General features: G+C 38.3%; 1 protein-coding gene across 5 annotated transcripts in view; it reads left to right on the top strand.

Annotated features, from left to right (window-relative positions):
- RIC1 (RIC1 homolog, RAB6A GEF complex partner 1) overlaps positions 1-20,591 on the top strand; it is a 53,524-nt gene that overhangs the window by 8,138 nt on the left and 24,795 nt on the right. For all 5 annotated transcript variants that reach the window (XR_005825712.1, XM_040580594.1, XM_040580591.1 and 2 more), the window contains 2 exons: positions 3,474-3,581; positions 7,994-8,070. Coding sequence is in view for 4 of the 5 variants with exons in the window: in XM_040580594.1 (XP_040436528.1) it covers positions 3,474-3,581; positions 7,994-8,070 (185 nt within the window). In the remaining variant the exon portion in view is untranslated. The remainder of the gene's footprint in view (positions 1-3,473; positions 3,582-7,993; positions 8,071-20,591) is intronic.

The following is a 20,591-nucleotide window of genomic DNA, read 5'->3' as shown; positions in this document are numbered from 1 at the left end:
GATTGTAACATGCCAGATATGCTTCTTATCTATTTTGGGAAGCTTTTGCTAGTTTTAGTTGCAATTTGAATGAAGAATTGCTTACTCAGTTCTTTCTTCCTGAAGAACTGAAGGTGTGTACTTCTGTTATGTAGACAGATTTTGTTGTTTGTTTTGTTTAAACAACCCTTTATTTGTTAGGTCACTTGCTGTGTTTCAGGAATCACTAGTTTCTCCAAAAGCTGTGGCTCTATGGTTAGTATTTCAGCAAGCATTATAAAGGAGGATTAATATCTTGGCTTACTTGAAATAGTATGTGTGTCTTATTAGTTCTACTTAACTAGGTTTCTTTATAATTTTAGTAGCTGCATGTAGAAGTGTAAAGAGGAAAAAAATATGGAGTTTTCATGAAGCTGATACAGACAGTTGGCTTTTCCAGCAGAGACAAATGTAAAAATTTAAGAAAATTTTGTGTAACAGAATCTGTTTCTGTACAGGCCATGAGTTAAATATCTAAAACTAATCAGAGAAAAGAATTGTACTAACTAGGCCCTTATTTTTGAGAGAATGTTTGTTTAATGGCTTGCTCTGTTCAGAGCAAGTAATTAAAATTAGGCTGATACACTTCTGTTTGTAGAACATACTCCTCTGCCATTATAAATCTTTGGTCACTTCAGATGTAATAAATTACTTTAGGTGTAGAATGACCATTTCTCCTTCTCTTGCATGAGCCGAACAGGATATTGAGCTATATTGAGCTGCCCTTCTGGTTTGTTAATGTAGCAGTTCATGCTTTTGAGGGAAGCTCATACACAGGAATAAAGTGTCTATGTTGGGGTTTTCCTCACATACAAAATTAGGCTTTTTAGTTGGGAAGTATGGGGAAATTGCATCAGTGAAGTATTTATGGTTTAACCATTAGCTAGGTAGCCTTTTTGACCTATTGAATTAGAAGTGGGTCTGCTTTCTAATACGAGAAGAAGCTACTTAAATTACAAAAAGGTAAAAATGATTGCTTGCCCTCTTAATGTTAACTCCTTTAGTCCTTGTCTGTAAGGCACAAAATAAAATCAGTCTAGAAATCAATTTGTATAAATTGTATAGCTGCTGCTTATGTGAACATTCTTCCAGATTTTAAGTTGTAATAGCAGCTTTCTTGTGAATAAATGTCTCAGGAACATTACAGTATAAGAGCTGTTGTTACATTCTGTAAAAGTAGCAGTGTAGAAGGAAAATTATTCAGTGTTAATGAGCTTCTAAAACTTTCTTTGCCTGCTGCTAAAATGCTTGAAACGCAACAGTGCTTTACAACAGGTCTCCAAATCTGCATTAATGGTGCACATTACCAAGATTGTACTTGTCCTCACAAGGCACTCTCTATCTGTACATCTACAACAGTTAAGGCGGGTCTCAGCCAAGCAGTGAAAGGCTGTGGTTCATGAGAGCAACTAATAAGAATCTGTTGAGAATAATTAGTTATCTGTTTAGTGTTAGAATAATTTGATCAGCTAATACATGCAAAAGAAGCCACATGAATTGAAAAAAGTGGTGTAAATAGGTTTGGGGTACAGATTAGTTTGTGTGTTATACTTTACAGTATAAATACTTAACTTTGTTTTTGATAATTCGGTTCTGTGTGGGTGTAAAATTTTAAGTAATAATGCTGTTTACAGGATGCAGAGTTACACTATGAATTTACCAACGCTAAGACTCTCTGTGTGACATTTAATTCAGCTCCTTTTTCGTATGTATGATGAAAGCATATGATTACTTATTCATATGATTTTTCATTTTAAATTGATTTGGTTTTAACTAGTTTTTTTTTTAAGGGAAACTGAAGCAACTGATTCCAAATATGATGGCAGTAGATATCCACTGAGTTCTCAGGTAGTTTCTGGGTAGGTTTAATGTTTTTAGACTTGCAACAGCTTCCACTGTTTGAGCAAGTAAGCTCACTAAGAACAATGGCAAGTTGCCATCACCTGTGGTTCTTGTGGTGGACGACAAGCTTTGCCAGGGGTTTTCATGATTAATCACTCTTTTTGCTGAAAGTACTCTTCAGCCTTTTAGTTTCCTTACAGGCGCTGGAGGAGAGTGCTGGTTTTGGTACAGAGTTTGCTGCTGCAACTATGAAGGAAAATTGGCACTGATAAGTTAGGGAGAACATCTGTTAGGAAGATGAGGGGGAACTTCTTTTACAGAAGGAAGTGTGGCTTGTTTAATTTAACTGAAGGCTGAGGAAGTACAGTTGTCATCTAATTAATATACGTGCACCTTTCACTGTTGCTACCTCCCAGTGGTGTAGGGTAGCAGAGAGGGGAATACCTTGTCTTGTCGCGAAGGGGGGATGACACAGTCACTCCATATGAGTGATCAGCAGACTTCGTTTATTGTCCCTTACAGTCACCTTTTATGCCTTGTTATAATTAGCTCATACATATTACAAAAGTTAAGCTCATTATTGGTTAGTTGCCTAAATACCAAGCCCGTCCCTAGTTTCTCTTCTGTAGTTACCTGTTCCCACCTGCAACATTCTTTTCCCACCAAAATCTTCCTGTTATTGTGTAACAAGAACAGCCAAAGACAGTGTATTTTGCTTTACTTCAGATAAGCTGAGAGCGATGTGCATTTTTGTCCAGCCAGCTGGACTATGTCTATGTGACCTTTTTCAGCTAGCCAGTTATCCACAATACCTGTCTAAGCTGAAAACTGTTACTGGTGCAAGAGCAAGAAGGTACAAACAAAAAGAGTGTTTCTAAGCACTGGAGCAAGGAAGGGTAACTTCCCATTAGGTTGTTCTGTCACTGCTCTCAACTGCTTTCGTGAAAGGGAATGAAGACTTAATGCCTATGGTAGCTTTGTGTGGGCTTCATGGCCCCAAAGCTCTTATTCATTCCCGGGAGGAAAGGTGTTCATGGGTACATCTCATCATATGCAAAATCTTTTCAGCAAACAGTAGGGATGGTTTTTCTGCACAATTTCTGGCAACCAGTTCTTGAAGTGGTGTGAAACAGATTACCTGACTATCATTCTCTTTAATACAGTGACCCATCCATTTAGTAGAAACTAAGCAAATGGATTGTACCAAATACTCTGTAGAATATTTCATCTTAGTTAATTTTGACAGTCCTTTTCATTGTAGGAGCCTCTTTGAGGTGGTTCTGTTCATCAGTCACCCTTTGTCTACCTTGAAACTACTTTTGTATTCTGTAATGACTCATTTCTGGGCAAATGAAGGTTTTTATTTAAATATACTGGGTTTGAAAGAGTGAGATTAGGAATGACAGTGTGGTAGGAGTTTTGCATAGATTTCTTTTAAAGGCACCATTCTGTAATGCATTGTCAAATACACACAGATTTTTTAACCTTCCCCTTCAAGGGAAATGTGTTCTTGCTGTTAAGAAAACATAGTTGTTTACAGTTATATCACAATATGACAAACATCCCATTCTTCTAGATATGACATGTAATAGTTTGGGTTTTTTTTCTTCCAGCCCAGTGTATTAATCGTAAGCTACAAGGAACTATCAAAAGCAGCTTCCCAGTTTGGACCTTATAAACAAGCAGAATGGCGTCCTGACAGCACCATGATAGCTGTTTCAGTAAGTAGAGTTTTTATTACTTCTGTGGTTAAACAATTGCAAAGACAGTTTTGTATTACCAGTTTCTGTGCTTATACAAATTTGCAGATTGTATGTACGTTTAGTGTATATATATTTTAATAATAGTACCAAGGTATTTTTGGATGGTAGAAGCTTCCTTTAGTAGCTTTCATTCATTTTTTTTCCCCTGAAGAATGAACTGCAATTCTTGGTATTAAAATAATGCTTAATGTATTGGTGAGGGGTGATACAGCATCTCATCAGTTTAGTAATCTGGTCACAGAGAATAAAGGAATTGGAAGATATGAAATAGTTGAGGAGTTAAGTGACATAAACATATGTCACTTCATAAGTAGGATTTACAGATGTTTCAGAAAGGTGGTTATAGGTGGATGAAACTAGTTTTATTATGGTGCAGTATCTTTTGGTGATTCAGAAAAAACGCAGGGCACTGAGAACATAGAAACATGGGCAGTGATAGGTGATACATAGACTCTTCTGTTCAGAGGCTTAAAGGTAAAGATGAGATCTTGCCTTACATGGAAATAAAATCTTGTTTTGTAGTTGATGCTGTGCTCATAGCAGTAAAGTGGACTATTTCAGCACCAGCATATATAAATTTGAGGTGCAAGGTAGACGCAAACAGAGGTGTGAGTAGAGTTTGTAGGAGTCAGAATATGGGATGGCACTCCTGGTGACTTTTGATCAGGTTTTACATTAGGACGAGGCCTTGAGTTGGGTAACTTTCTTTTTCTACATTTTCTTCTGAGAAGGTGCAGAAGAAAAGAATGAAATCATTAAACTTCCCCACCAGAAGTTCATTATGTGGAAACTGGGTAACAACTACCGTATTTATTGGTATACTGACTTTACCTCCTAATATAAACTCTCCTTCGTGCTTAAAATTATGCCTGTGATGCTTTGTAGTTTTTAAACCAATCAGATATTGTTATCTTAGTGGAAAATACAAGATGGTTTATGGAATAGTTCCTGTCTCTACTAATATCATCATTACTCTACATCAGCTAAACTTCCTGTGCTCCTGTTTTCTTGTGTGTAATGCAGGGCTAGACTTTTCTGAGTAGCTGGTTTGGAATGTTTAATTCACCTAAAAGAATCTCATGGAATCAATGCAATAAACTATTTCTGTTAGTGTCAGCTTACATTTTCAGTTAGCAAATGCTAATGATTACCAGCAAAGACAGAAGGGAGACTTCTGTAACATTTATTATGAATAAAAAATAATTCTACAGTTTTATAATACAGCATATAATCGCACATAAAATATCCAAATATATTTTAATTGTACTGTAATTTATGCAGTAGTTCAGAAGAGATTTAAATTCTTACATTGAATTACTTTGCATATTATGGTTTTTTTCTGTGATGTTGGGATCTGTTTGCTCAAGAAACCTCGTATGTCAGCTGACAGTCAGACTAGCTTTAGTTTCTGCCAGTTCAGTTACTGTACTTTCAAGTTTTTCTGCAACTAAATGTATAGTGTTCTTTCTGGCAGATGATGTCAGAATCTAAATGCCCATAAAGTCTGTTTGTAAACCTAGGTTTTACAAATTAAAGTTTAAAATGGTCAAACGGTTTATAAAATAATGAGTGTGATGAGATTCCTAATATTCTTCATGTTTCTCATGCTTACATTGGATCTCCTGAGTGTATATATACAAATAATATAGTCAAGCATATTTGTATCACCACTTCTGTTTTGCAGGTTTTTTTTAATATGCTTTTGGAATATATATATGAAGTTTAATTTGAAACAGTTAGTGAGTCCTACTGAAAGACAGATACTGGTATTTTTGTTACTGAGAGACAGGGTGGAAAGGCAATTCCGGGAGCTTAATGAAGAAGATGTTCCTGCTGATGCATGATATTTTTACCCCCAAAGTAAAACTGTGAACTTCTTTCCAAGAGAATAAACATTTTCTCCCTTCTTTGACTTCTTAAGAAGAAAATTAACAAATACAAATGAAGAAGCAATAGCAAAGCAAGTTCTTAATTAAAAAGAATAGCTTGTGCTACTAGTTTTGTTGGACTAAATTAACTTCAGTTTAATTACTGAAGTCCTGTACAATAGCTAAAAATACTAGTTTGAAAGCTGAGTTAGGTGATTTTGTTTCTCACCTGTTACTACCTGTGCTCTTGAGTTTCTTGAGTGTAATAGTTCTATGTAATAATAAAATTACGTTAAGAAGGTGAACAAAAGGCTTAGTATGGACTTGTAAGCTAAGTGGTACATTCACTTTTTTTTTGGATGACATAATGATGGGGAGTGTAGTCTGGATTTAATGACCACTACAGCAGTGATAATACAGCGTTTTATATTTCTGACTGCCAGAGTGTTCAGAGCATATCTATGAAAATAAATCACTTTGCAGCATGTGCTTTGAGGTAATTATTATTTGTACTGAAGGCAAACTTTGGTCTACTATATAAGGCTTTATAAAATACTTCCAGGTAGCTTTAATAGTATGCAGTGAAACTTAAGCAGTTCTCACACTGTCGTCATCCCCTAGCAATTCTAACTTCCTTTGCTACTAATACTTTCTACTACTAAACTGTTGGCACCCTTTCTAAACTGATCTTTCTTTCCTTGATATTTTGTAGTTTCTTCTCTCATATTGCTGCATTTGTAATTTTTCCTGTGTTACTGGGAAATACTTTGTTTCTTGTTTGGATTAGTACATACACCTAAGGTAGCTAATACTAGTGGTTAAACGTGATTTGGGTCAAGATGCTTCAACATGGAGAAATATACAAGGCATATCCTTCCCTTGCTACAGGAAGTGCTTTGGTATAAATAGACTGCTCTTCGGTGTGCATTCCCATAGCTAAGCCAGAGCTTTGCTAAAGATCATAGCATACAAGAAAGTATGTCGTGAAACTCCTTGCAACATACTGTATATTTATACTTTTGACTGTCAAAGATGAGAATGATCAGGCAACAGATGACAGTGATGGTTACTTCAGTAAGTTTCATTGCAGCACCGACATTTCTAAAGCAATGTAGAAACCTGTGTGAATGAATATGATCAATTTGCAGGACGTGTAGGTTGAATGTTTCTGCATTTCATCCAGCTCTTTGTGGAATTTGAGGTTCTGTTTAGAAATGAACCTGTAACAATAGCAACTCTGTGCTTTGAATAGTGTTCAGTAAGGCTCTTTGTACTTAATATCAGTATAAAGATACTTCACAGTATTGTTTTACTTTCCCTTCCAGCGTAAGATAACTTACAGGTTGAATATTTAATGATGTAATGGAAAGAACCTGTAAAGATGTTAGAAATGGGCACGTTTCTGTACCACATAATACCTGAACATGATATTACTGCACACAGAGAAGCTTCCATTTACTTTCAGCCTATCTCAAGCTCACCGCTGTGGTTCGATTTTATTCCTGCATATACTCACTTTGAATTAGGGTAATCGTGTTTCTTGGACTTGGAAGCCAAATTTCTTTCATGATAAAGCAAAATGACTGGGGAAAAACATGGCAATTGTGAACCGATAAACTAACCTAACAGGAGTGTTACTTCTGCCTTTATTCAAAGAAAAGGAATCCAGCCTTGCAAAGCAACTTGATAACCATTCATTCCAGTGCTTCTTGTCTCCTGTAATAGTTCTTTGGGTACATGCCCAGCCTATATTAAAACTATTCGATGGAAACCCTGTTTCACAACAATGCACTTGTCTGAAGGATAAATTTGTGCTTTAAACAAATCATACTTCTTGGAACAGCTAACCTTATTGGTCATCTGCCTCTCCTGTGCTTATAAAACACTGGATCAGCTTCTAGTCATGACTGGAACATCTGATAACTAAATGATTTATATTTGTTCTCTGCGTAGTGTTATAGTTTGAAGTCAGTCTTCCAGAATGGCAGAATATGCATTGGAATTGAATTGTAGAATTTTTTTTTAGACACCAGAAGGTTTTGAAAAGGTGTGTGGCATGAGGATTTTTTCAAAACTACCTGGATGACCAACATTGGGAGGCAGTGCCCAGCTTCTTTGAACTCTGTAGTGTCCATTTGTGTTCAAACACCTGGAGGTCTTGTTCTGAAGGATTGCTACCTTCTACTACATGCTTTCTGCGTTAATTGTCTTTGTTGGTGTCAATTAGATTATAAATCTAACACCAGATCAGGTACTACGTATTTGTATGAATCGGAGGAAAATTTCTGCTGGATTTTTCTATTTATCTACCTACTAAGTGATCTGTTCAGTGTGCTGTAAAGGCTAGTATCGATTTTACTTAGAATGAATTTCAATGCATGAGTTTTTAATATATCTGAAATTTGATACGTTCAATGTATGAGACATGTAGAAATTGCAAGAGTTTGTATGGATTTTACTCATGCAGATAGACTATTTATCTTATCAGTGTTTCTCTTTCAGACTGCAAATGGATACATCTTATTTTTTGAAATCCCTTCAGCAAGAGACAAGTATCTTTATGAGCCAGTGTATCCCAAGTAAGTGTGTTAAACTTTCTTTGCATCCCCACAGCGTGAAAAAAATATGGCTAGACAAATCCTAGGCAGATTTCATGATAAAAAATATTTCCTTCCAAAGTATGTTTTAAAACTTGAGTGTGAAGCATCATTCCAATGAGTCAGTTCAGAGAAGTTGGTCTAATTGGTTTGTGGTGCGCTAGTAAGATTCCTTAGGTCCATCTTACAAGCTGTCAACATCTTAAACAGCAGGGTTAAAATTGTCTAGTGTTACAATTTGAGGAAGTCTGTTGAATTCATGATCAATACAGGCTTTAATAATCTCTTTTGAGTAACTCAGCTGAGCAAGTCATGTTTCTTTGGAACTACTAGGGTGCAGTTTTTAATAGATTCCTCTCAGCTCTTCAACTCCATAATAACCTGGCTGCCATTCAGCAGGACCTGGACAGGCTAGAGAATTGGGCGGAGGGCAACGTAATGAAGTTCAGCAAAGGCAAGTGTAGGGTCCTGCACCTGGGGAGGAACAACCCCACGCACCAGCACAGGCTGGGGCTGACCTGCTGGAAGGCAGCGCTGCGGGGAAGGGCCTGGGAGTGCTGGTGGACAGCAAGCTGCCCATGAGCCAGCAGTGTGCCCTGGTGGCCAAGGCAGCCAGTGGGATCCTGGGGTGTGTTAGGAGTGTGGCCAGCAGGTTGAGGGAGGTCATCCTCTCCCTCTGCTCTGCCTTGGTGATGCTGCATCTGGAGTGTGGTGTCCAGTTCTGGGCTCCCCAGCTCAAGAGAGACAGGGAGCTGCTGGAGAGGGTCCAGTGGAGGGCTGCAAAGATGAGGGGACGGGAGCATCTCCCTTATGAGGAAAGGCTGGGAGAGCTGGGCCTGTTTAGCATGGAGAAGGGAAGACTGAGAGGGGATCTTACTGGTGTCCACAGTATCTTAAATGGAAGTGTCAAGAGCGTGGGGCTAGCTTTTGTCAGTAGTGCCCAGTGGCAGGGCAAAGGGCAGTGGGCACAAACTGCAACACAAGAAGTTCCATCTGAACATGAGCAAGAACTTGTTTACTTTGAGGCTGACAGAGCACTGGAACAGGCTGCCCAGAGAGGCTGTGGAGTCTCCTCCTGTGGAGACATTCAAAAGCTGCCTTGGTGCAATTCCTTGCAACCTGCTCCAACCCTGCAGCCAACCCTGGCCATTCCATGATTCTGTGGACTTCAGAGATTTTTGAAACAAATGGGAAATAAATTCGCAATATTATGGAAAGTACACAAATAATTTTTAGTAAGAATACACAAGTATTTTAGATGCAGTGTGTTGTCATTGTCTTATTTTCCTTATTGTGAATGACAGAGTATGTGTTAAGATGTGACTATATGTTGGACGTATTTGTGATTGACTTACTTGACTTTGGGTTTGGCAGAATTGGGAAGTATTTTGGATAAATTAAAACCTCAAGGGATGTGTTTGCTTGTGCGTTTAGATAGACAGAATCTGTAGTCATTGATGGATCAAATTTGTCCACAGAAATAATAAAACACTCTTGATTTCTTATTGGCTAGGAACTGATTTTTTTTGTTTATCTCTCTATATATGTTCATCATTATGATAATGCTAGATAAATTAAAATTAATTTTTTTTCATATTTGTAAAATGAATTAAAGTTGGTTGGTCATATAAGAGGAAAACATTTTGATTTTTTTAAAACCGTAACTGTTAAACTGTGAACATTAAGGAAAAATAGATCAGGTCCTCACGAGCATTTACATTTTAAATCTCTATTCTTTTACAAGCGCATATAGGAAGAAATAACTTGGCAGGTAGTAGATGATTTCAGAGTGAATTCTTGCTTCATTGAGTGGAAGATTTGGTGTGTTTTACTACTATAATGCATCTTTTGGCTCATCTACCTAGCCCTCAAAGCTCTGGAATTATGTGGATTTTACTGTTGCAACTTGTCTATTTTCCAAAAGCTTAAGACCAATGTGTACAAGTTATTACTTTACTTGCCTTTTTCTGAGATGCAAGTAGCATTTTTCAAACTGACTTTTCACGTCTGACTTACTGTCATCAGGAAAAAAGTAAGCAGAAAACCTGTTAGTGCACCCTGTTGAAATAGATAAAGGGATAGTATATCTTCAGCAATATGTGCATTGTACATAATGCAAAAGACTATAAACAGTAGTTTATTGTATGTTCTTCCTGTTCTATTTGGAACGTTGGGTTTTTTATTGGCAAAATCTGAAAATATATGGAAATACATATAAAATATGCAGTAAGAATTAAAAAAGAAGCTTTGGAAAGTTCATTTAGACGTGGCACATATAGGAAGGTTTGAAAATACCTGTTGAACAGTCAGTGACTAACCAGTCTGAATTTTCTATAAAACAATGGTAACTCATTTGTGTTGTCAACCTAAAAGCATGTGGTTTATGATTTTATTTTTTTTTTGTTAGCTGTGTGTTGAATGGTCAGGATTTAAAGGTATATTTGTATAGCCCAAAAGGATAGAATGCTGAAATCTGTGGATGAGTAAGATGAAGTGTTTGTCCCTAGAGTGTTTATGATGGGTCACTCACAATCTGCTAAGAGTAATGCATATGCTTAACTTTAAGAAGATGAATGATTACACTGAATTTACTGGGATTACTAGTCTGTCTCTATTTAACCCTTAATTTTGAAAACCTACAGAAAATTACTACTGTTCTGGTTATATTAGAGCAAAAGGAAAACAGAAGCATTTGTGTGTGAATTATGCCTGCTGTGATTAACATCAAATTATTCTGCAAGCTATTATAATGGGATAAACTTTTTTTGGTACAGATACAGCCTGTGTAGTTTCACTAATTTGCTTGGTAGATTAAATACTAAAAAAAAGCCAAAGAAAAAACACCTCAACCAAAAATGAATAAACAGGCAAACTAAAGGCCCAGAATTGAAACTTTTAACTTTCTTCTGACTTCTGGTCATTTTCCAAAGACATTTCTCTGAAGTGGCTGGATTTCATTGCAACTGGTCTGAAAAATGCCCAATTAATTTTGTTGATTCTGAAGCCATGAAAAATCAGTGAAAGGCCTTATATCTCACTGGCCTTGTTCTTGGAAAGGGGCATCTTACTGTGTTCTAGCACTGTGACACTGTGTTCCCTGGCTCCTTCCTCTGTGTTGGCAGCAGTGACTATGCAGGTGTGCCTTAAGTAAGGTTGGGTTGTTGACTCAATTGGGAAACTAAACCTGCCTGTCTACCTTCTTCACCTCTCCCTATCCCCTCCCCTGCATTCCAGTAGCTTAGCTTGCATGTTGGCATATAATAAAGGCTGGCGTTAGAAGATGGTAATCATGAAGTAGCACTGACTAGCAGCAGTGGGAAGCTCAAAAACACAGAGTGACTGCTCAGCGATATTCATATGATAGTTCATGATAAAGCAATTGGTTGCAATGTTTTAATTCTCATGCAAATGTTAATTACAGCTTGTCTAGCTCTGTCTTATGTGGTCATTTACCTATGACAGACAAAGTGAGTGGGAAGGTGATTATTTCTCATAGAGTCATAGAATCATTTAGGTTGGAAAAGACCTTTGAGATCATAGAGTCCAACCATTAACCCAGGACTGCCAAGTAATACCAAAACTGCTAAGTCATGGCCATAAGCACCACATTTATGTGGGGTTTTTTTTTAAACACCGTCAGGGATGGCGATTCCACAACCTCCCTGGGCAGCCTGTTCCAATGCTTGACCATCTTTTAGTGAAGAAATTCTTCCAAATATCTGATCTAAACTTTACCTGGCACAATTCGAGGCCATTTCTTCCTGTTGTATAGCTTGTAATCTGGGAGAAGAGGCCTACTCCCACCTGACTACAACCTCCTTTCAGGCAGTTGTAGACAGCAGTAAGGTCTCCCCTGAGCCTCCTCCTCTCCAGGCTAAACAACCCCAGTTCCCTCAGCTGCTCCTGCCCTTCCCCAGCCCCTTGCCCTTCCCTGGACACGCTGCAGCCCCTCTACGTCCCTCCTGCAGTGAGGGGCCCAAACCTGAACACAGGGTTCGAGGTGCAGCCTCACCAGTGCCCAGTGCAGGGGGACAGTCCCTTCCCTTGCCCTGCTGGCCACACTGCTTCTGACACCAGCCAGGGTGCTGCTGGCCTCCTTGGCCACCTGGGCACCCTGCTGGCTCATGCCCAGCCGGCTGCCGACCAGCACCCCCAGGCCCTTTCCCACCAGGCCCTTTCCAGCCGCTCTGCCCCAGCCTGTAGCGCTGTGTGGGGCTGGTGTGACCCAGCTGCAGGACCCGGCACGGAGCCTTCTTGAACCTCATCCAGCTGGCCTCGGCCCACCGGTCCGGCATGTCCAGATCCCTCTGCAGAGCCTTCCTACCCTACCATCAAGCAGATCAACACTCCCCCACAACTTGGTGTCATCTGCAAACTTACTGGGGTCACACTTAACCCCCTCATTTCAGATTGTCAATGAAGATACTAAACAGGACTGGCCCCAGCACTGAGCCCTGGGGAACACCACTTGTGACCAGCCACCAGCTGGATGTGACTCCATTCACCACCACTCTTGGGTCTCATCTGTCCAGCCAGCTTCTTACACAGCGCAGAGTGCATCCATCCAGGCCATGAGCAACCAGTTTCCCCAGGAGGATGCTGTGGGAGATGGTGTCAAAGGCTTTACTAAGGTCCAGGTAGACAACATCCACAGCCTTTCCCTCATCTGCTAGGTGGGTCATCTTGTCATAGAAGCAGATCAGGTTTGTCAAGCAGGACCTGCCTTTCCTAAACCCATGCTGGCTGGGCCCAATCCCCCAGTTGTGCTGCACATGCCACGTGATGGCACCCAGGATGATGTGCTCCCTAACCTTCCCTGGCACAAAGGTCAGGCTGACAGGCCTGTAGTTCCCTGGATCCTTCTTGCCTTTCTTGCAGATGGGTGTTACATTGGGTAACCTCCAGCCTTCTGGGACCTCTCCAGTTTTCCAGGACTGTTGATAAATGATGGAGAGTGGCTTGGTAAGCTCCTCTGCCCGTTCCCTCCGTATCCCTGGATAGATCCCATCTAGCCCCATATACTCTGTGTAAATGGAGCAACAAGTCACTGTTTCCTCCTGGACTGTGGGGACTTCATTTTGCTCCCCGTCCCTGTTTTCCAGCTCATGAGGGCTGAATACTCTGAGGGTAACTGGTCTTTACTATTAAAGGCTGAGGCAAAGAAAGCATTAAGTATCTCAGCCTTTTCCTCATCCTTTGTGGCCATGTTACCCACCACATCCAATAAAGGATGGAGATTATCCTTGGCCCTTCTTTTGCTTCTGATGTATATTTTTTGGCAGTGGCCAGCTTGAGTTCTAGCTGGGCTTTCACCTTTCTAATCTTTTCCCTGCATAACCTCACGACATCCTTATAGTCCTCCTGAGTTGCCTGCCCCTTCTTCCAAAGGTGGCAAACTCCTTTTTCCCCTGAGTTCCAGCCAAAGCTCTCTGTTCAGATCTCCTTTTTGAAGAATGTCCAGCCTTCCTGGACCCCTTGGCCCTTTTGCAGAGTACAAAGATGTAATGCTGTCCTTGCATTAGTTGTGTGATAGGACAGCTGCTGGAAACAAGTGAAATGGATGGACACCAGTTTCAAATGTAGGTCTCCACACTTTGCATATTTTGAGGTAAAGTTTTTTTTTTGTCTACTGTTCTTCTCTTTGGACACATCCACAACATGTCCGAAAGTTAAGAGGTCTTGTAGAACATCATCAGTTTCATCAGTTGTGTTATTTGGTTTGTGTGTGTGTGTAGGGTTTTTTTTTGTTTGGTTGGGTTTTTTTAGCTAATGAGCACACTTCTGTCAGTGCTTCTGAAAGTTTAGTCTTAATCTACTCTGTAAAATTATGACTTAGTTCTTAATCTTAAACTGTCCATATCTACTAACTTTTTATAAGAGGAGCAAAGCCTGTTCTCTGTATCCTGTCTTACATAATAATGACCAAATGTGACAGAAACATAAAATTTCAGTATAGTGACTACAAAATAAAGTAAAACTCTTAATACAACTTCAGCTTGAACAGAGTTCTTAGGCAGCATAAGTTAACATAATGAGGTGGTTGTGCACTGGAAGGACACACCAGTAACATCCTTAGCTGCACCAAAATCCTGGTGCAAGATTTTCTGGTTTAGTCAGTACCCTGAAGTTGCACTTGCTAGGTTTGATTCCATACAAGTGAGAAGATTAAGAAAGTTTGTGTTTAAATTCTCTTGTCAGCTCAGTTCTCATTTGAATGAAATTATATATTTTACCGTAAGTAAAAAAGGAACATCAGAAAAGCAGGTGATAAGGTATATGATAGACCGCCACTTTCTTGACTTTAGTTACTTTTGCAGTCTTCCAGATGGGGACACTGGTAGCTGCAGTGAAATTACAGTTTTATTTGGTATTGGCATTTTTTAAGTAACTTCTTTAAAATTTGCTTGATAGTGGTTTAGCCTTGATTTGAAGAAAAGGATCAAAAAAAGTTGCTGAAAATAAAAACCACTCCTCATTTGTCCATATGGGAGAGGTATGTTTGTGGAGAAAAAGTACAGTCCTTCCACTTCATAGCTGTTCATTACACGGAGTTGTTACTATATATGGCTGTTGAGCAAGATGATCCAGAAGAGCTTGCCTGTATTTGATCTGTTCACAGAACTATTCTAGCATAAAGTTATTGTGTAAACTGTAATTACACTTGCAAAATTTTTCTGCTGGTACAGCTTGAATGAAATGCACGAAGATAAAACAAAAACCAAACCTGCCTGGGGAATAGAAACATTTTTCCTGTTTATAGCGCAATACACGTAGAGTATATCTAATCGCAGTATGATTTTTGTGGTTTTTTTAAGGGTCAAGTCTCTTCTATAGCAATCTTTAGTTCTGGTAGAAGAATCAAAGTGTGAGTTGATGCTAATCTGTCATTGTGTTTGAATGCAAGAGTCTCTGCTTCCCTTATCTTCTAGTAGAATGAAATGACCAGATTTTGGAAAGTAAGGTTGAGTGAACTCTCCTTGCCCCATGCTATTGTTTGTTTAAAACTGGACAGAATCAAGAGTCTAGGAAAATTGGTTTCCTGTTTGAAAATGCCCTTTTGGCATGACTTCCTCCTTTTCATATCAGCCTATTGTAATGGTCTTTATATTCTGAAATTAAATGTTTTAGTGGAAGTGCTGGAATTCAAGGTTATCAGCATTTGTTCCTGGAGCCCACAAAACCTTTTTAAGTTTGTTCTATCAAAAATTGAGGGCATAGCTCTTACAAAATTGAGAATATATGAAGAACTTTAAGATGGTTGAGGGGGGAATGCTTTTTAAATGCTAGCTATTTTATACCTTCAGAGGTTTAATCAGTTAAATAAAGAACTGACCTGTTCAGCTTTATGCACATTTTATGTAAAATCTATTATTCGGTTAATGTGATAAAGCGAGTGCTGATGCCATAAGTGCAGCATTCTGTTACGAATTTTGAGTATTTATACTTATATTTAAAAAACAAGGAAGCTTTTTAAAACTTTTCCAGAGTTGATAGTTTTTTGTCAAATTGTAAGATTTTAGGAATGTTATGAAGTGTAGTTGTTCTATTGAAGGAAATATTTTTGGCTCTGTTGATATTTGGCTACGAATTCTAGTTTGTTCTTGGAGTGAACAGACATTCATACGCAATGAAAACCTAAAGTATCCTGCTTAACTTCTTAGACTAAAAACAGGGGAAAAGGCAGTAATTGTGTGGTTTTGTTTTGTTTTTAAATTGAGCCACAATAGTCTGCAGCTTCATTCCAGCTCTTAGAAGCTTTGCTGCAGTTCAGAGAAGACTTGGAAGAGAATCAGTATTGGCCATTAGCCCACATTCTGGGATACTTTCCTCCAGTGAGCACAAATACAAAGTCCTGCTTCAATTAGTTCAGTCTGATTTTACTACCATATTACCAAAGCCGTTACAAGAAGAAACATGAAGAAAACATATGTATGGCAAAGCAAATAAAATTAATCTCCATCTGTGATACACTTAAGAAAAGTGGCAGTGCATACAGGCTAATTTGTACCTTTGTAAGCTGTGGCAAGGTATGGTAATATCTTTTCATGGAGTTTCCAAAGGAATTTTACAGATATTCCTTTGTTTCACAGTGATGAGATGCAGCAGAGGCTTCCCTGTACTGAAGTGTTACTTATTTCTCCTTAGAAGTTTGGCAAGGAGAGTCACTTAAGATTTGCCACTTGAAGAGACAACATGTGGTGACATAACACTGAGGGTATTTTTGCTTTTAAAAAAGACAAAACCTAAAAAACTTTACATGGCTAATAAACTAAACATGGTAATTGGGAGATTCTTCTGCCTCAAGATTTCATCATATCCTCAAGTGGAGCCTGCATGTGGGGAATGGGGGGAAGTGATGTGAATGTCGTGTAAATTTAGAATGCAACCTCAGTGCTGTAGAGTTTTATGTACCTGAAAATGCTTTAAAAATAAGTTGCTTTCTGACCAATATGGGCAGGTGAACAAACCTAGTGTTAATATTCTAACCAATATGGGCATGTGAACAAGCTGGTGTTAATATCCTGGTTTACAATACAGCATTGTTGCTTATATGTCTGTAGTCGTGTCCTACTCTTTCTGGCACTTTTCAAAGCTTTTTCCTTTTCTGTAGTGAGATGTTTTATAGGTGCCATAAATTACCTAATCAGTGGGGATTTTTTTTCCTGGTTCAGGAGATTTAAGATTAGTGTGTACAAAGGTTTTGAACTTTAAACTCTACAAGGGTAACTGATGAGGTGTACAGTTAATTAACTTACTAAATAATTTTTATTTGGAATTAAGCTTGTGCTAAACCTTTAACAGTGTGGTTTTCCCCATAAGTTGTTTTTAGTATTGGTTGGAAAATTTATTTTTAAAACTAGATTACTTGTATAATTTTTGTTAACCATTATGGTACTTGCTAGACCTTGATGTGGTTCAGGAGGCTTAAAATGTCGTCAAGAAATCTTTACAACTGCAATAATGATTTGGTAAACCATTTAGCATTTTTACATGAATAGTTGATTAATATGCTAGCTAATTATTTCTCTTCTCAAGCCATGGAAACCTGTTACTACTGACTTGGGTTAAAAAGGCTGTACTAAGAATTACTTTTCTAAACCCTTATTCATTCTTTATAGTTCCTGTGGACTTTCTTTAAATCTTCCTTTGTCCCACTCTTGCCAATCTGTGTGCATATAGCTGTGGATCCAGCTGGGTAAATTTCACCTTCAGCTGGTGGCTGCCTACACTGGATGGTGAAGAGATGCAGGTTTATGGGTGAGAAGACTCTAGACATACAGAAATCAAAGCTCATAGTGTAACTTGTTTTACTTGTTTAAGAACCACTCCTAAAAAGAATGGTGGACAGTCAATTGTTAGTGAAGAATCACATGTTCAGAGATGATGATGCAAGCTTTTTGAATCAGGTATAAAAAAAATTAAGTCCTTAGCTCTACAGACAACTGGCTAACTGAAGTCTTCGCATGAACCAATTAAAAAACAGTTAATAAACATTGCATAGTTGTGCTAATGCAACAATAATGGCTGCTCTCAGTGTTTTGCTTTTTGTGCCATCAAGGAGAGCAACTCAGACTTTTTGGTAGTGTAGATTAATTTAGAAACATTTTGCCCTTTTTTTCTCACATGTATAATGCTCTTAATAGTTGAAATATCAAGGCATTGGATTCTTTTTCTCTTTTCCAAGAAGTACTACTGAAGAAACCATTTTAGCAGCAATGATTCAGAATATCATAGCCCTGAAGTAGTATAAAAATATTTGATACTGTTTATGTCAGTTATTTGTTCAAAAGATACTTAGTGAACAAGAGTTTTTTCAGTAAAATATCTCCATTACTTCCTAAGCAGCTGTGATTTGACTAGGGGCAAGGGATGCTACTGACTTGTTCATTGTTTCTTTGTTTTTTAATTAATGTAGTATCTGCCAATAGCCACACTCTTTTCTTTTTGGAAGCATAATATTTATTGACTGTAGGAGCATCTCTGAACTTTTCTAAACTATTATCCAGTCATAACATCTACATGTATTATTATGATTACCCCAGATAGTAAGGTCGAAACTTAAATCCTAATCTAATGCTATTTCTACCTCTGGAATAGAATTCTCCAGTAATAAGCAGAAAACAGTGAACATTATTTTGTAAAACTGAACATGATTTTGAAATACATAGAACAGACTAAAAAAGATAACATGTTATGTATCTTAATTGCAAATAAAGTCCTTAAGTACATCCTTTCAGATTTTGCTGTAATTAACTTCTTAAGTATTTCTTAGTTGCTTCTGCTAGCAGTGACTATGTCTGGTAATGATGTTTCTGAAGAAGTTTTGCCCATGGATCGTGGTGTATCACTTAACCACTGTGCATGTAGTGGAGGACAAAGTGCAGCACTGTGCTGCTAGAAAAATTTGCTGGCTGGTGTCCTGTTTCCTCCCTGAGCCTACCCCACACCAGATAACAAACTCAATGAAATTCTTCCTCACAGACCAGGGGAGGCTAGGTCACTATGCTTTTGCATGGTGCTGCCTCCTTCTTGAACTTAGGATGCTTAAGATTTCTTGTTGTGGGGTTTTGAAGAGGCTGGGGGGGAATTAAATACAATTCTCCATTTTCTCATTGTTGCATCTTGCATCATGATTTGAGCTTACAGGTTTTTCTTCTAACAGAATCAGTGCTACTTGCAGAGCCAGTTCTTCCCCTGTTAGGGGATCGAATGAATACAAAGGAATTATGACTCCATACTAGGAATTTTAGCAATTCACTTACTTATAGGCTCTTCTTTCATTTTGAGGAAGTCAGGTTAGAACTGAAGCAGGAGAAGGTTATTGTGGGGAAAGCTGAGAGAATTGGAGTTTGGACACAGGGCAAGCTATTAAGGTAGACTTATATTTACCATTCCTCTTTACCATTATTTAGAAGGTGATCCATGAGATACAGTTGTGTAGGCTTTCAACATCTGAAAGACATTTTGTTACACCAAATAGTGCTCAGTTTTCTGTGAACAAGCGTATCACTGATGACATGCTAAATTGTGAACAGACAATGAACCTGTTAGTTTAAAAAATACACCTTAGTCTTCAAGATGTGAAACTTCCCGATAAACCTTATATTCTATGTTTAAAAGAACAGACGGCATTCCTAATCTTTACATGTTTGGGGTTTTCTTGGATTGCAGATGTAGTGGGAGATTTTTCTTAGTTCTGAGTGTTAAGAGGTTTTATTCACAGGTTTAGTTACATTAACAGATGGCTGTGCAAACAGAAGTGAAGTTATATTTGTTTCGGCATGCTGCTGGTTGGTCACTGGAATGTGTTCCTCTCAATTCTTGTGCAAAAGTGAGTTACTTAAAAGTTTGGCTACAAGCAGGTGCTGATGTGGCAACCCAGAGCAAACATTCTTTCCTGCTTCCGTCAGCAGTGCACATTCTTCGTGTAAAGGTCAAAATAACTTAACTAGTATGGCTGACTCATGCAGATGTGGACTATATGAACGCAAGTGTGCTTGGATTTTGCCCCTTTGCACCCATAGTAAGGGTTTCTTTTGAATCGATGAATTTGACATAATCACAGGCAATGCATTAAAATACTGACAATTGGAGTGTCAGTCATGATGATAGTACTTCAATGGAAGAAGGTATGCTCTGCAGATGAAACTAGCTCATGAAACTGAAACTACTTAAATATTCTTGTAAACTATTTTTAATAGAGGTATTTAAAGAAAAAGAAGCTTGCCCACATGGAGATTTGAAATTTCTCTACTAGCAAAAGTTGTCTTTTAAACCTTATTTTTTCCATTCTGGCTTTGTATTTTGTGCTATGCAGAAACACTGTTTATATTTGGTTATGTACCTCAGTCAGTTACAACAGGCATATTGTATGGTGTTATGTACGTAATATGTACAACAAAATACCTGGGGTTTTGTTAAGAGTGTCTCCAACCCCCAGGATGTTGCATTGCAGATAGCGACTTAGAGATCTGAAGGAATTAATCCTCTGTTATATTTTTTCATCTGTGAAATCCCTGACTCTAAAAGACAGCAGGCCAGATTAGGGGGATTTTGCTTCATGAACTTCAAGAAATGCAGTCTCATTTACTGTTTAAAAGAACCCACAAGGCCATAATGCTAGTATTAACTAGCCACACTTTCTTTTTAACTTGTTTCAGACCTCCTGTCGGTCCAGGATAGCTACGTTACATGAAGGGCCGTTTTTTCCCCAAGTCAGCTGTATTTTTTTGAAATACAAACATTTTAGTAATGTAATGTTTGTACAAGTTACCATTTGTGGGTGGTAGATTAACTAACTAACCAACCTTACAGTAATTTTTCTCATTTTCTGCTATAATCCTTCATGGTCACCGTGGGTTTGTTCTGAAAAGATGTTACTACTTTGGTCTGCTAATTCCAGAATGTCAGAGGTTGCCTTGGCCTTACCTTAGCTAGCATGTATCTTTGTCCTTGCTGTGTAAGAAAAGGTGTAGTATCCATCAAACAATAACAGTAGGAAT

This window comes from Falco naumanni, chromosome Z, assembly GCF_017639655.2.
Source record: "Falco naumanni isolate bFalNau1 chromosome Z, bFalNau1.pat, whole genome shotgun sequence".
Taxonomy (NCBI): domain Eukaryota; kingdom Metazoa; phylum Chordata; class Aves; order Falconiformes; family Falconidae; genus Falco; species Falco naumanni.
The sequence above is the reverse complement of the archived record's forward strand: the minus strand, read 5'-3'. Positions and strand labels throughout refer to the sequence as shown.